Source organism: Scylla paramamosain, chromosome 22 (assembly GCF_035594125.1).
Source record: "Scylla paramamosain isolate STU-SP2022 chromosome 22, ASM3559412v1, whole genome shotgun sequence".
Classification (NCBI taxonomy): Eukaryota; Metazoa; Arthropoda; class Malacostraca; order Decapoda; family Portunidae; genus Scylla; species Scylla paramamosain.
Window position 1 is genome coordinate 9,345,916 of NC_087172.1, and position 15,212 is coordinate 9,361,127.

The 15,212-nt window shown below is 37.0% G+C and overlaps 1 protein-coding gene across 2 annotated transcripts in view; it reads right to left on the reverse strand.

The window, feature by feature from the left end:
- Positions 1–15,212, reverse strand: part of LOC135111515 (uncharacterized) — a 716,663-nt gene that overhangs the window by 644,334 nt on the left and 57,117 nt on the right. For both annotated transcript variants that reach the window (XM_064024883.1, XM_064024882.1), the window contains exons 14-15: positions 2,625–2,758; positions 2,158–2,324 (exon numbers count right to left, since the gene is read on the reverse strand). In XM_064024883.1, coding sequence (XP_063880953.1) covers positions 2,158–2,324; positions 2,625–2,758 — 301 coding nt within the window. The remainder of the gene's footprint in view (positions 1–2,157; positions 2,325–2,624; positions 2,759–15,212) is intronic.

Below are 15,212 nucleotides of genomic sequence, written 5' to 3' on the forward strand. Positions count from 1 at the left end.
TTACCATGTTGTGTATGGCCATTTTAAAAAAGATTCTTTTATCTTAAAGACTTAGATTAAATACACAATAATAATAATAATGGCGTGTATAATTTAATAACCTCCTCCGAAACACATCCTGAAGGATGATGTCGTAGTCTCACACTGTCTTACGGATATGTGAAAATTACGAGTTTCGGAAGCTCCATAGATATCCACAGATATAAAAAGTACTGCATATATTTCAGGAGTAAAAAAAAAAAAAAAAAAAAAAAAAAAAAAAAAAAAAAAAAAATATATATATATATATATATATATATATATATATATATATATATATATATATACGAGTATATATATATATATATATATATATATATATATATATATATATATATATATATATATATATATATATATATATATATATATATATATATATATATATATATATATATATATATATATATATATATATATATATATATATATATATATATATATATATATATATATATATTATATATATAATATATATATATATATATATATATATATATATATATATATATATATATATATATATATATATATATATATATATATATATATATATATATATATATATATATATATATATACTCGTATATATATATATATATATCTATAATTTATTTATTATATAAATATATATAATATTTATTATATATATATAATATATATAATATATATATATATAATATATATATATATATATATATATATATATATATATATATATATATATATATATATATATATATATATATATATATATATATATATATATATATATATATATATATATATATATATATATATATATATATATAATTCTAAATCTATAATTTATATATATATATATATATACGAGTATATATATATATATATATATATATATATATATATATATATATATATATATATATATATATATATATATATATATATATATATATATATATATATATATATATATATATATATATATATATATATATATATATATATATATATATATATATATATATATATATATATATAAAGTTCTTGTTATACCGAACCCCGTTATAACGGATTTCCGCATTTAACGGACATGTATGGCCTACGAACCATGCATCGGACCATCCATCGGATTTACCGGATGAATTTTGATAAAGGAGGCGGAACGTCCAGCCAGCGGCCGTGTGTATTGTTACTGATAATTCACTAAATGCTTGCAACACACATTCCACAGTATTTATTAGGTACATGTTTATCAACACAAATATTTTATTACACTGTGGTTTTTTGGCACGTTTGGAGTTCCCTTCTAGTGGAGTTCATCCTGGTAAGCGGCGGTGGCGGCGAGGGAGTGAGTGAGGCTGGGTGGAAGGGAGGGAGGGAGGGAGGGTGTGGGTGGTTGTGGTGGTGGTTGTGGTAGTGGTGGTGGTGAGCGCACACCGCACCGACCAGGGTTGCGCTGTCTGCCATGATTATGGTATATCTGTCATAATTTAGTGTTTGTCTACCATCTGCCATGCATTGTCTTCTATGCACTATGCCATAATGAGTAGAAAAAATGTCATAATTTGACATTGCTGTATAATAATTTGGGCTGGCTGGCAGCGCAACCCTGTCACCCATACACTGCTTCTGCCTCCGTCTCGCACAGATAGATGTCATTAGAGGTTGTGGCTCTCCTGACCACTCACCCCCCTTAATCAAGATGATATCTTCCACAACCTCCTGACCACTCTTCCCCCTTAATCATGATTATATCTTCCCCCTCTCCCGCTAGCACTGCTAGGCGGAAAATCTTGTCCGTGGCGCAGAAGAGAGAGAGAGAGAGAGAGAGAGAGAGAGAGAGAGAGAGAGAGAGAGAGAGAGAGAGAGAGAGAGAGAGAGAGAGAGAATGGATGGAGGGAGGGAAGGGGAAGGGGGGAGTTAGAGGTTGTGGCGCTCTTGGCCCACTCATCGTTGCTTTTATCGGATTTTCGCCTTTAACATCAGTGGCTTCGGCCCAATTAGTCCGTTATAACGACGTATAGGTTAAATATATAATATAGATTAAGTAGATAATAGATTTGATTTTCTTATTCATCGTCGACTGAGCTGCTCAATTAGACGAGCATTCATTGACATCTAATGGTGACTGACCTTGGTTGACCTCCTCGTTGAGCAGTGTCTGCTTGACCACCTTAACCACCTGGAAGTCTGGGCAACGCATCAGTTCGAGATATGCGGCAATGCGCAGCTCGGCATCCTGAGTATGATCCTGGAAGAGTCTCTGAAGTGGGCCTCGTGACACCTCACAAGGAAATCGTCTATAAGAAAGAAAATAATGATAATAATTATAATAATAATAATAATAATAAGAAGAAGAAGAAGGAGAGAGAGAGAGAGAGAGAGAGAGAGAGAGAGAGAGAGAGAGAGAGAGAGAGAGAGAGAGAGAGAGAGAGAGAGAATATTTAATAACTAATACCGTATTATCTTATTCATTGTGAATGATTGTTCATAGAAGAAACACACCAATAGGAAGTAAATGTTGTAAAGTTTTGATAGAAGTTTTAATTATGTGTTAATTTCAAGTTCGTATGGGGAACACCTCAGGTCCTAACTCATACCTGAAAGCAGTGATGGCACCTAAGCGAATTTCGTTTTCATTCTGTTCGTTGAAAAAACATTGCGCCAGACTCCCTGGAATACCTTCCGTCACTGCCGCTCCCGCGTTGCCGATTCCCTTCATCGCCATCAGGACCTGCGCCCAACAGTGAAAACGACCATCAATAAATCGTTAACCAACCAGTCCCTACGATTGTGTCATAATGTTATTATATATATATATATATATATATATATATATATATATATATATATATATATATATATATATATATATATATATATATATATATATATATATATATATATATATATATATATATATATATATATATATATATATATATATATATATATATATATATATATATATATATATATATATATATATATATATATATAATGAAAAGAATGAGTGATGTATCTTTCATTTTCATGATCATGAAGTACGAAATATAAAACGATTAACGAATGGCACGATACAATTTCTCTTTCGTCTTTACTTTTCATCATAAGTCATTTCGAGACGATTCTCTCAAAGATCACTTTAATATTGCAAGGAATGCAATATAATAGTTCTTTGACACCCACTTACAATCTTCAACTTATCAAGTTTCAGTGTAATTCTACAGAACGTAATGATTGTACTAATGCAGTGGTTCCCAAACTTTTGCAGGCTGGCGCCCCCTTGGCTCCCCGGTGAATTCCTAGCGCCCCCCCTCCCACACACACACAGACACATATGGAAACAAACACCTCTTTCTTGATATTTGGTATGCTGCAATTTGAAAAGAGAAAGGTTAAACACACATGCACACACAGGTACAAAGTCATATACATTCGTAACAATATATATCAGTGAATGCACCACCCTAACCACCACCTCCCTTAACCATCACCAAATACTCCTGTGAAGAGTGGTGCAAGCATGTGCAAGGACAGCCTTAGCACAGTAACACTTCCAAATCAAATTTAATGGTGAAACCCTTTGGCGTCCTTCCATGATATCTTTATTATATGATAAAATTCTGAACATTACAAGCTTGAAATTACAAACCTGAGCTTTTGCTTTTGTAGTCATATGCTGTCGGATCTGACTGGGCCAGGGCGGCGTGCGGTAACCGGACCCTGATGCGTCGTCCACTGACTCGTCCTGCTGCACGTGTTGTGTACAAATCGTCAAACAAACGTTCAAACTTCTGACTTCGACTTCGGACTGCCGCCCCCCTACCGCCCCCTTCTTCCTCACCGCCCCCACAGATCTTTCCACTGCCCCCAGGGGCGCGGTACCGCCCACTTTGGGAACCACTGTACTAATGTAATACTTTTCTGAACGTTCCATTCTAATTTCGTCTCAAGATGGATTCCGTCCCAATTTCTCTTTAGACTGAACAGTTCATCTTCGCCGGAACATGTGTACATCGTATTTGCCTCCATTTCTTATTCCAGTTTGTTATGCATATTATCTATGTATGTAATATGTTATAAAATTCACAGTAGTTTAAAAGTTATCCGCCTCATAGAAAACATTACACCTTATGTCTGTTTAAGGTGGTGTACCTCAGGGATCAGTTCTTATACCAGTAATATATATATATATATATATATATATATATATATATATATATATATATATATATATATATATATATATATATATATATATATATATATATATATATATATATATATATATTAGAATAGGTTCCAAGTTATATATAAGGTAAGCAGGGATATATATATATATATATATATATATATATATATATATATATATATATATATATATATATATATATATATATATATATATATATTAGAATAGGTTCCAAGTTATATATAAGGTAAGCAGGGATATATATATATATATATATATATATATATATATATATATATATATATATATATATATATATATATATATATATATATATATATATATATATATATATATATATATATATATATATATATATATATATTTCCCTGCTTACCTTATCTATAACTTAGAATCTATTCTAATATATATACATATATATATATATATATATATATATATATATATATATATATATATATATATATATATATATATATATATATATATATATATATATATATATATATATATATATATATATATGTATATATATTAGAATAGATTCTAAGTTATAGATAAGGTAAGCAGGGAAATATATATATATATATATATATATATATATATATATATATATATATATATATATATATATATATATATATATATATATATATATATATATATATATATATATATATATATATATATATATATATATATATATATATATATATATATATATTGTATATATACGTATTGAAGTATCTTTATGCTCTCTGATTCTATGCGTTAGATTTCTTCTGGGAAGGTGAAACGTTACAATGAATGAAGAAGTAAATCTGGTGTGTCCATGTTTTTCTTCATCTATAATAGGGAACCTGTTCCAATATATATATATATATATATATATATATATATATATATATATATATATATATATATATATATATATATATATATATATATATATATATATATAATGATGTATTGGATGTCCAACTCAGCATCCGCACACGCGGATTATCCGTGGTGGAAATACTGTTTGCACTACTATACGCATCTGCGCTTTAAAATAACAAAAGAAAAAAAAAAATTCCACATCAGTACCCGCAAACGCGTTTTTAGATCAAAGCTCCGCCTCCGTGTCAAAGAAACGCGTATGTTGTGGATCAGCATATGTGTGTGTGTGTGTGTGTGTGTCATTCACCCACGGTCGTTTGCTGGTCACCTAGGCAGCTGTTCTCCCTACAGAAAGAACTCAGAACTCGTGCTGACTGATATTCGATTAGGACTAAGACCACTCACACACCACACACCGAGACAGCGAGGCCACTACTCCTCGGGTTACATCCCTTAGTTACTTGCTGCTAGGTGAACAGGTGCTACACATTAACAGGCTCACCCATTTGCCTCGCCGCACCTGGGATTCGAACCCGGGCGAACCCGAGCCTTCTCGGTTGTGTGCCGAGCGTGCTAACCACTACACTACACGGTGTGTACTACACAATGCTGTATGTGTGTGTATGTGTGTGTGTATGTGTGTGTGTAAGGACGAGTGAGGGGGATTGTTCGAGAATATGAAGGATATTCAAATTGTAAAGAGCCCCATACGTTATCAGTCAAGATTGCGCAATCATGGTGATTGTGCAGTCATATCCGTAGTGTTTTTTTTTTTTTTTATGTAGGAGGGGCACCGGCCAAGGGTAACAAAACTGCAATAAGAAAAAAAAAAAAAAAAAAAGGCCCACTGAGGTGCCGGTCCCAAACAAAGTCGAAAACGGTAGTCAAAAGTTCCAGGATAAGTGTCTTGAAACCTCCCTCTTGAAAGAGTTCAAGTCATAGGAAGATGGAAATACAGAAAAAGGTAGGAAGTTCCAAATTTTACCAGAGAAAGAGATGAATGAGAATACTGATTAGCTCTTGCATTAGAGGTATGAACAGAATAGGATGAAAGAAAATCTTGTGCAGCGAGGCCTCGGGAGGAAGGAAGGCATGCAGTTAACTGATCAGAAGACTAGTTGGCATGAAAATAATGGTAGAAGATTGCAAGAGATGCAGAACTGTGGCAATGAGAAAGAGTGTTAATGATATAATTGCACTACTGAATATTTTGCAGTTACCCTGAGGTTGTTCAGCACCCCCTAACAATTCCAAGTTTTCTTTGATTTCTCAACCAGGTATTGATGAATATCAGCATTTTTTTTTTTTTATTAAAAGGTAATGAGCAAGAAGAACTAATATAATTTAATGCATTGCTTTATACATTTATTGAGACTCGAACAAGAATTATTTACCATTTTTGGATTTTGTATTCTTTACTGTACGGAAAATAGAGCTGGAAATGGTCGCCATTGGTTTGGTTGGACTTTCTCTCGTCTCCTCTTTTTTTTTTTTTTTCCCAAGACGTCGCTTTATTTTCTTCAAAGAGGCTGAAGACAGTCAGTTAGAGGAGAAGAGCTGATAAGACGAAAAGCTTTTGATTCACCCTGTCTAAAAGAGCGGTATGAGTGGAACCCCCCATATATCCCCCCCATAAATCCGTCCATACATGGATGGATAAGATCCCTGTACAGAGTTAGTAGCTGGGGGGGAGGGGTGAGAAAAACCGACGGGGACGACTCAGAACGCCTAACTTCATAGAAGCTGTATTAGCTAGAGATGTGATGTGAAGTTTCCACTTTAGATTATAAATCAAGGACGGACCGAAGATGTTCAGTGTAGAAGAGGGAGACAGTTGAATTGTCACTGAAGAAGAGGGGATAGTTGTCTGGAAGGTTAAGTCAATAGATGGCATGTTTCAAAATGTGCAGTAATGTATTTATTATCCATCTAGAATCATCATCAGGGTATGTATTTCCCTCAAAAAGCAATGGGGACGGGTTTAAAGTCCATTTAAATGTCCCGTGGCGTAAGCGAAAAGTGGGCGTGGCTTCACGAAAAATCCTATAAAATCGTGTTATACGGGTTGCTTTCACCTGAAAATGATGGCAAGGGCTACGATTTTACTCCTCTTTGAGGTATGATGTTATAGACCTAGTATGGTAGTATCTGGTAAGAAGTAGCTAGTACAAGTAGTCTGTTAAGTGACTATCAGTGGCTTCTATGCCTTCGGTGGGAATAGTTTTGTAGCTCCTTCCTCTCTACCTTCTCCCTCCTCTTCCTCTTTCTACCCACTCAACGATGGAGGGGAGGAAGAAAATGAATACTAAACATTAGCTAAAATATATGAGATGCATAAAAATGAAGAAAAAAAGATGATGCTTTGTCTTTGCTTTCACCCGAGAAGGGATTAACTGCTTCATCCACCTCTCTGCCTGCCTCTCCTCCTCACTGCCCTCACTAACGAAGAAAATATGAACATTGCAAGAGGAGAGGAAGAAAATAAGAAAAAGGAACTTTATATGGTGATGTTCGTGCACCGTTACCTATGTAATTGAAGGCCAATGTTTAGCAAGGAATGCATCATGAAAGAAAAGGATGGCACCCACTGCTGGTGATATTCTGAGGATCCCCAGCAGTGAAGTATTTACTAAATACCAGTAAAGGTGCTAGAAAATGGAGTGCTTGGTGTGTTGCCTGTAACTGCTTTTTCCGCGGTCTTAGAGAAATCGATAAAAGGCCTGGGACAAGTAGTAGTAAACGTTGGAATAATGTGATGATTCTTACAGTTCACGTTCTTCTGTTCAAGAATTACATACATAAATAACATTCACATTGTTTAATAAATAAAGGAGATAAATATACTTCAATCTTTAAATGGCCATGACTCAAAACATGGTTTTGCCTTTAAATATTTCCATAAAATCAATGGATGATCAGATTTCCTTGGAAAATGCTGTATCTATTGTTCATGACAAGGAAAAATGTTGATCACTTCGATTTTTTAGAATATGTGAAAAAAAGACAGGCGAGAGAAAAGGTGAAAAATGTTAATGTTATGGTTTTCGTTGACATGATGCAGCGATATTTTATGAAGTATAGCAAATAGAAAAAAAAAAATGGTGAAACGTTTGGATAACAAATGACCTTCCACACCCCAAATAACTTTACCTTAGGATAATTAGTGTAACCTTTAGAACAATATAAGTTAAATAATTTCGAATTACGTCATAGTGTCATGACGTAATGACCTAGGTCATTTTTTTCCATGGAAAAACTAGATGATAATAATCCAAAATAGTGTGCAAAGTTTCAAGTCTTAGCTCCCAATAATTTATTTTATATGATTTTTTTTTTTTTATTCGGATTTTCGGCCTGCTAGGGTAAAGTAGTCAGAGGGTGGAGGAGAGGGAGGAACAAGCCCTGAATCATCCATGGTAGAGTTTTTAGCAAAGGTTTGAACAAAGAGTTCAGCTTTAGAAGTGGATGAGATGGCAGTGGTCCCCTCAGGTTGAAATAAAGGAGAGAAAGATGAAGAAGCAAAGTTACTGGAGATGTTTTTGGCTAGGTGCTAGAACTCATAAGGAGAGTTAGATCCTTAAAGATCTAACGAAGGGGTTTTTGGCTAGTTGGAGAACAGACTTGACATTATTCAGCACAGAAATATAAAGAAAGAGTGAGGAATGTACACCTCCAATCCAAACACTATCACCTCTGTTATGCGCTCAGCATGCAGAGACGGATCTCTGACATGGAAGCAGTAGTCATTCCAAGGAAAATCAGCACAATACCTCATTAGATCCCCCCAATTAGCAGAGGCAAAACGTCAGAAGCAACTTCACTTAGGGAGATCCTGAGGAGGTATTGGAGCGATAGGACAAGATACAAATATGAGATTGTGGTTGGAGAAGCTCAACGGACAAGAGACGGTAACAGCGTAAGCAGAAGGATTAGAGGTTAGGAAAAGGTCAAGAACGTTGGGCGTATCTCTAAGATGGTCAGGGATACGAGTAGGGTGTTGCACCAATTGCTCTTGGTCGTGGAGGATAGCAAAGTTAAATGTTAGTTCACCAGGATCATCAGTGAAGGGGGAGGAAAGCCAAAGCTGGTGGTGAACTTTGAAGTCTCCAAGAATGAAGATCTCCACAAAAGAAAACATTGTCAGAATGTGCTCCACTTTTGGAATTAAGTAATCAAAGAATTATAGTCAGAGGAGTTAGGTGAGAGGTATACAACACAAAATAAATTTAGTCTGAGAGTTACTCTGTAGTCGTAGCCAGATAGTAGAAAACTCAGAAGTTTCAAGAGCGTAGGGAAGCGAGCAGGTTATGTTGTGCACATAAACACAACATCCAGCTTTGGAATGAAAATGAGGATAGAGAAAGTAGGAGGAAACAGAAAAGGGGCTACTGTCAGTTGCCTCACACACCTGTGTTTCAGTGAGGAAAAGAAGATGAGGTTTAGTAGAGGAGATATAGTGTTCTACATATTTAAAATTAGATCTTAGACCGCGAATGTTGCAGAAGTCAATAAAGGAAAAGTTGAGTGGATGTCAAGACACTTAAGGTTGATACTAGAAGCGCAGTCCGACCTTGGGACATTTTTGGTCCCCTCCCCAGATGGGGATTCCGAGGCTGGTGTAGGAGTTGCCATGTCACTTAAGAATTTTGAGTAAAGGGTGTGTGTGTGTAATTAGGTGCATTTAGTTTTATGTGAAAGAAGAGAGTTGTCTTTATAACAGAGGTGTCTAACCCGCGGCCCGCGGGCCACATGCGGCCCTCCACACTCCTTAATGCGGCCCGCGGAATATCTGCTGCTCCAGTCTTCTAGTCGGCCTTCCTTATATTTATATGATTAATTAATCCGCTCTTTCGTCTCTTAAGGTTATCACTTATAGTAGTAAATCAGATCGCTCTCTGTCTTTGTACAACAGACATATTTATCATGTTTAAAACAATGTCCATTTCGGCGCGTCGACTCCTTACTGTACAGGTATTAAACGTGAACGTGACGCGGCAGGCTCTTGCTTCACCCAGCGTTTGAACACGAAAACTAGTTTCGTTTTATCCCTCGAATGAAGTGGACTCTTGGAGCGTTACGTATATCCAATATCTCGTATACAAACTTATTTTAAATCCCTTCATCATGTTTTCAAAGAAAAGAACAGTTAATGAGGAATATCGTGTAGTGTAGGAAAAGTGGAATTTTTTTTTTTTTTTTTTTTTTTTGCTGCAGTAAATGGAAAACCAACCTGTTTGATTTGTAACCAAAATGTAGCATAGGAATAAAACATTCCTTTGGCATAGGAATATAACATTCGCAGGCATTACGCAAGTACTCATGCTTCGAAGTATGAAAGTTGCGTGAAGGAAAAGTTAGGGAGTTGGAAAAGTCACTCAAAAAGCAGCAGACAGTGTTTAAAAGTGTTCAACAAGCCAGTGATGCTGCAGTTCGGGCAAGTTATAGGATTTCACAAGAAATAGCTGGAAGGAAAAAGTTGCTAAATTTGTAGCACTTTCTGTAGCAATTGATGAAAATACAGATGTAACTGACACCGCACAACTTGCAGTTTATATACGTGGTGTAAATGAAAATATGCAGGTAACTGAAGAATTTGTGGAACTGGTACCAATGAAGGGAACAACAAAGGGGGATGATATATATATATATATATATATATATATATATATATATATATATATATATATATATATATATATATATATATATATATATATATATATATATATATATTGGTAGGTGCACTAGATAAAATAGGTGTTGACTGGATGAAAACGGAGTATGGCTACAGATGGAGCACCTCAAATGGTTGGTAAAAAAGCTGGGTGTGGCAACCAAGTTAAAGGAAAAACTACTAGCTGTGAACTCAGACCATCAACTTCACAATGTTCATTGCATAATTCACAGAGAAGTACTTTGCAGTAAGACATTAATGATGAATCATGTCATTGATGTTGTTATTGATGCAGTGAACTTCATACGTGCACGAGGTCTAAACCACAGACAGTTCAGCTTATTGGAGGAAATTCACACTCACGGGCGAACTCTGCCATATCACACTGATGTTCGTTGGTTAAGCCGAGGAGTCTTGCTAAAGTGCTTTTATGAATTAAAAAGTGAAATACAGAGATGCATGAGAAAGGAAGGGATGTGCAGGAACTGAGAGACAAGGAATGGGTTCAAGATCTAGCTTTCTTGGTTGATATGACAGAACACTTGCATTACCAGGAGGAGGCAGTAGACACCTAGCGAAACGATAATTACTCCCAGTGAGGTCTAAAGCACTGTTCAGGGGGTGCTGTGAACTTATCATTAAACCCAGCTGTGACCTCACTGAACGTTTCCCTTTGTGTCTCACAACACAAGGGGGTAGTCACAGCCTGCCCTCTAAAGACAACTCTCTTCCTCCACACAAAACTACAAGCACCTAATAACACACACACCCTTCACGCAAAAAATTTTAAAATCATGGCGACTCCTACACCAGCCTCGGAGTCCCCATCTGGGGAGGGGACCATAAATGTCCCCAGGTCGGACTGCCTTTCCGTCGACGACCCTAAGTGTCTTGACACCCCCCTCAACTTTTTCTTCATTAACTTCTGCAACATTCGCGGTCTAAGATCTAATTTTCAATCTGTAGAACACCACCTCTCCTCTTCTAAACCTCATCTTCTTTTCCTCACTGAAACTCAGGTGTCTGAGGCAACTGACAGTTGCCCCTTTTCTGTTCCCTCCTACTTTCTCTATCCTCATTTTCGATCCAAAGCTGGATGCTGCGTTTATGTGCGCAATGACTTAACCTGCTCTCGTGCCCACGCTCTTGAATTTTTCGAGTTTTCCACCATCTGGCTACGACTACAGAGTCATTCTCATACTAAATTTATCTGTGCTGTATACCTCTCTCCTAACTCCTCTGACTATAAGAAATTCTTTGACTACTTAACTTCCAAAGTGGAGCACATTCTGACCCTCTTCCCTTTTGCAGAGATCTCCATTCTTGGAGACTTCAATGTTCACCACCAGCTTTGGCTTTCCTCTCCCTTCACTGACCATCCTGGTGAACTAGCCTACAACTTTGCTATCCTCCATGACCTAGAGCAATTGGTGCAACACCCTACTCGTATTCCTGACCGTCTTGGAGATACGCCCAACATTCTTGACCTTTTCCTGACCTCTAATCCTTCTGCTTATGCTGTCACCCTTTCTTCTCCGTTGGGCTCCTCCGATCACAATCTCATATCTTTATCTTGTCCTATCACTCCAATCCCTCCTCAGGATCCCCCTAAGCGAAGGTGCCTCTGGCGTTTTGCCTCTGCTAGTTGGGGGGACCTGAGGAGGTATTTTGCTGATTTTCCTTGGAATGACTACTGCTTCCGTGTCAGAGACCCGTCTTTGTGTGCTGAGCGCATAACAGAGGTAATAGTGTCTGGCATGGAGGCGTACATTCCTCACTCTTTTTCTCGTCCTAAACCTTCTAAACCTTGGTTTAACACAGCTTGTTCTCGTGCTATACATGATAGAGAGGTGGCCCACAAAAGGTACTTAAGCCTTCCTACACCAGAATCTCATGCACTTTATATTTCTGTCCGGAACCATGCCAAGTCTGTTCTCCAACTAGCCAAAAACTCCTTCATTAACAGAAAATGTCAAAACCTTTCAAGATCTAACTCCCCTCGTGATTTCTAGCATCTAGCCAAAAATATCTCCAATAACTTTGCTTCTTCTTCTTTCCCTCCTCTACTTCAACCAGATGGCACCACTGCTATCACATCTATTTCTAAAGCTGAACTCTTTGCTCAAACCTTTGCTAAAAACTCTACCTTGGACGATTCTGGGCTTGTTCCTCCCTCTCCTCCACCCTCTGACTACTTCATGCTACCTATTAAAATTCTTCGTAATGATGTTTTCCATGCCCTCGCTGGCCTAAACCCTCGGAAGGCTTATGGACCTGATGGGGTCCCTCCTATTGTTCTCCGAAACTGTGCCTCCGTGCTTGCACCTTGCCTAGTCAAACTCTTTCAGCTCTGTCTGTCAACATCTACCTTTCCTTCTTACTGGAAGTTTGCCTACATTCAACCTGTTCCTAAAAAGGGTGACCGCTCTAATCCCTCAAACTACCGTCCTATTGCTTTAATTTCCTGCTTATCTAAAGTTTTTGAATCTATCCTCAACAGGAAGATTCTTAAACATCTATCACTTCACAACCTTCTATCTGATCGCCAGTATGGGTTCCGTCAAGGCCGCTCTACTGGTGATCTTCTGGCTTTCCTTACTGAGTCTTGGTCATCCTCTTTTAGAGACTTTGGTGAAACTTTTGCTGTTGCCTTGGACATATCAAAAGCGTTTGATAGAGTCTGGCACAAAGCTTTGATTTCCAAACTATCCTCCTACGGTTTCTATCCTTCTCTCTGTAACTTCATCTCAAGTTTCCTTTCTGACCGTTCTATTGCTGCTGTGGTAGACGGTCACTGTTCTTCTCCTAAATCTATTAACAGTGGTGTTCCTCAGGGTTCTGTCCTGTCACCCACTCTCTTCTTATTATTCATTAATGATCTTCTAAACCAAACTTCTTGTCCTATCCACTCCTATGCTGATGATACCACCCTGCACTTTTCCACGTCTTTTCATAGACGTCCAACCCTTCAGGAGGTAAACATAACACGCAGGGAAGCCACAGAACGCCTGACTTCTGATCTTTCTAAAATTTCTGATTGGGGCAGAGCAAACTTGGTATTGTTCAATGCCTCAAAAACTCAATTCCTCCATCTATCAACTCGACACAATCTTCCAGACAACTATCCCCTCTTCTTCAATGACACTCAACTGTCCCCCTCTTCTACACTGAACATCCTCGGTCTGTCCTTTACTTATAATCTGAACTGGAAACTTCACATCTCATCTCTAGCTAAAACAGCTTCTATGAAGTTAGGTGTTCTGAGACGTCTCCGCCAGTTTTTCTCACCCCCCCAGCTGCTAACTCTGTACAAGGGCCTTATCCGTCCATGTATGGAGTATGCTTCACATGTCTGGGGGGGTTCCACTCATACTGCTGTTCTAGACAGGGTGGAATCAAAAGCTTTTCGTCTCATCAACTCCTCTCCTCTAACTGACTGTCTTCAGCCCCTCTCTCACCGCCGCAATGTTGCATATCTAGTTGTCTTCTACCGCTATTTTCATGCCAACTGCTCTTCTGATCTTGCTAACTGCATGCCTCCCCTCCTCCCGCGGCCTCGCTGCACAAGACTTTCTTCTTTCTCTCACTCCTATTCTGTCCACCTCTCTAACGCAAGAGTTAACCAGTATTCTCAATCATTCATCCCTTTCTCTGGTAAACTCTGGAACTCCTTGCCTGCTTCTGTATTTCCACCTTCCTATGACTTGAATTCCTTCAAGAGGGAGGTTTCAAGACACTTATCCACCAATTTTTGACCACTGCTTTGACCCTTTTAAGGGACTGGCATTTCAGTGGGCATTTTTTTTATTAGATTTTTGTTGCCCTTGGCCAGTATCCTTCCTACATAAAAAAAAAAAAAAAAAACCTGAATAGAAGGCTGCAAGGTCGCAATAAATTAGTGACAGATTTACATGACTCTATTCGTAACTTTGAGCTGAAGCTTAATTTTTTTGAACGCTAACTAACAAGTAATACTGCATACTTTCCAACTCCAAAGTCTGAGTTTCATGGTGATAATTATAAACACCGAAAAATACTGCAGCGAGATTTTAAAGTTAGTGAGCGAGTTCGGAGAAAGATCTGCAGACTTTTAAAAACCTTGAGCATGATTTTTCTATTTTCCGCAACCCTTTCTCTGTTAGGTACCAGAACAGTTTCAGTTAGAACTAATTGAGCTCCAGTGTAATTCAAAGTTGAAGGATAAGTTTTCAACTGTTGATATTGAAACGTTTTATCAGTATATTGGGCCAACATATACCTGAATTAAATGTTTTGCCTCATAGATAATGTCATTATTCGGCAATACCTATGTTTGCAAACAACTTCTTTGGTTCCATGCTCTCAAGGGCAATACATGGAGCCTCCTTACACATCTTGACTAGATGAAGCACACACGACAACTAATGAATGCACAAT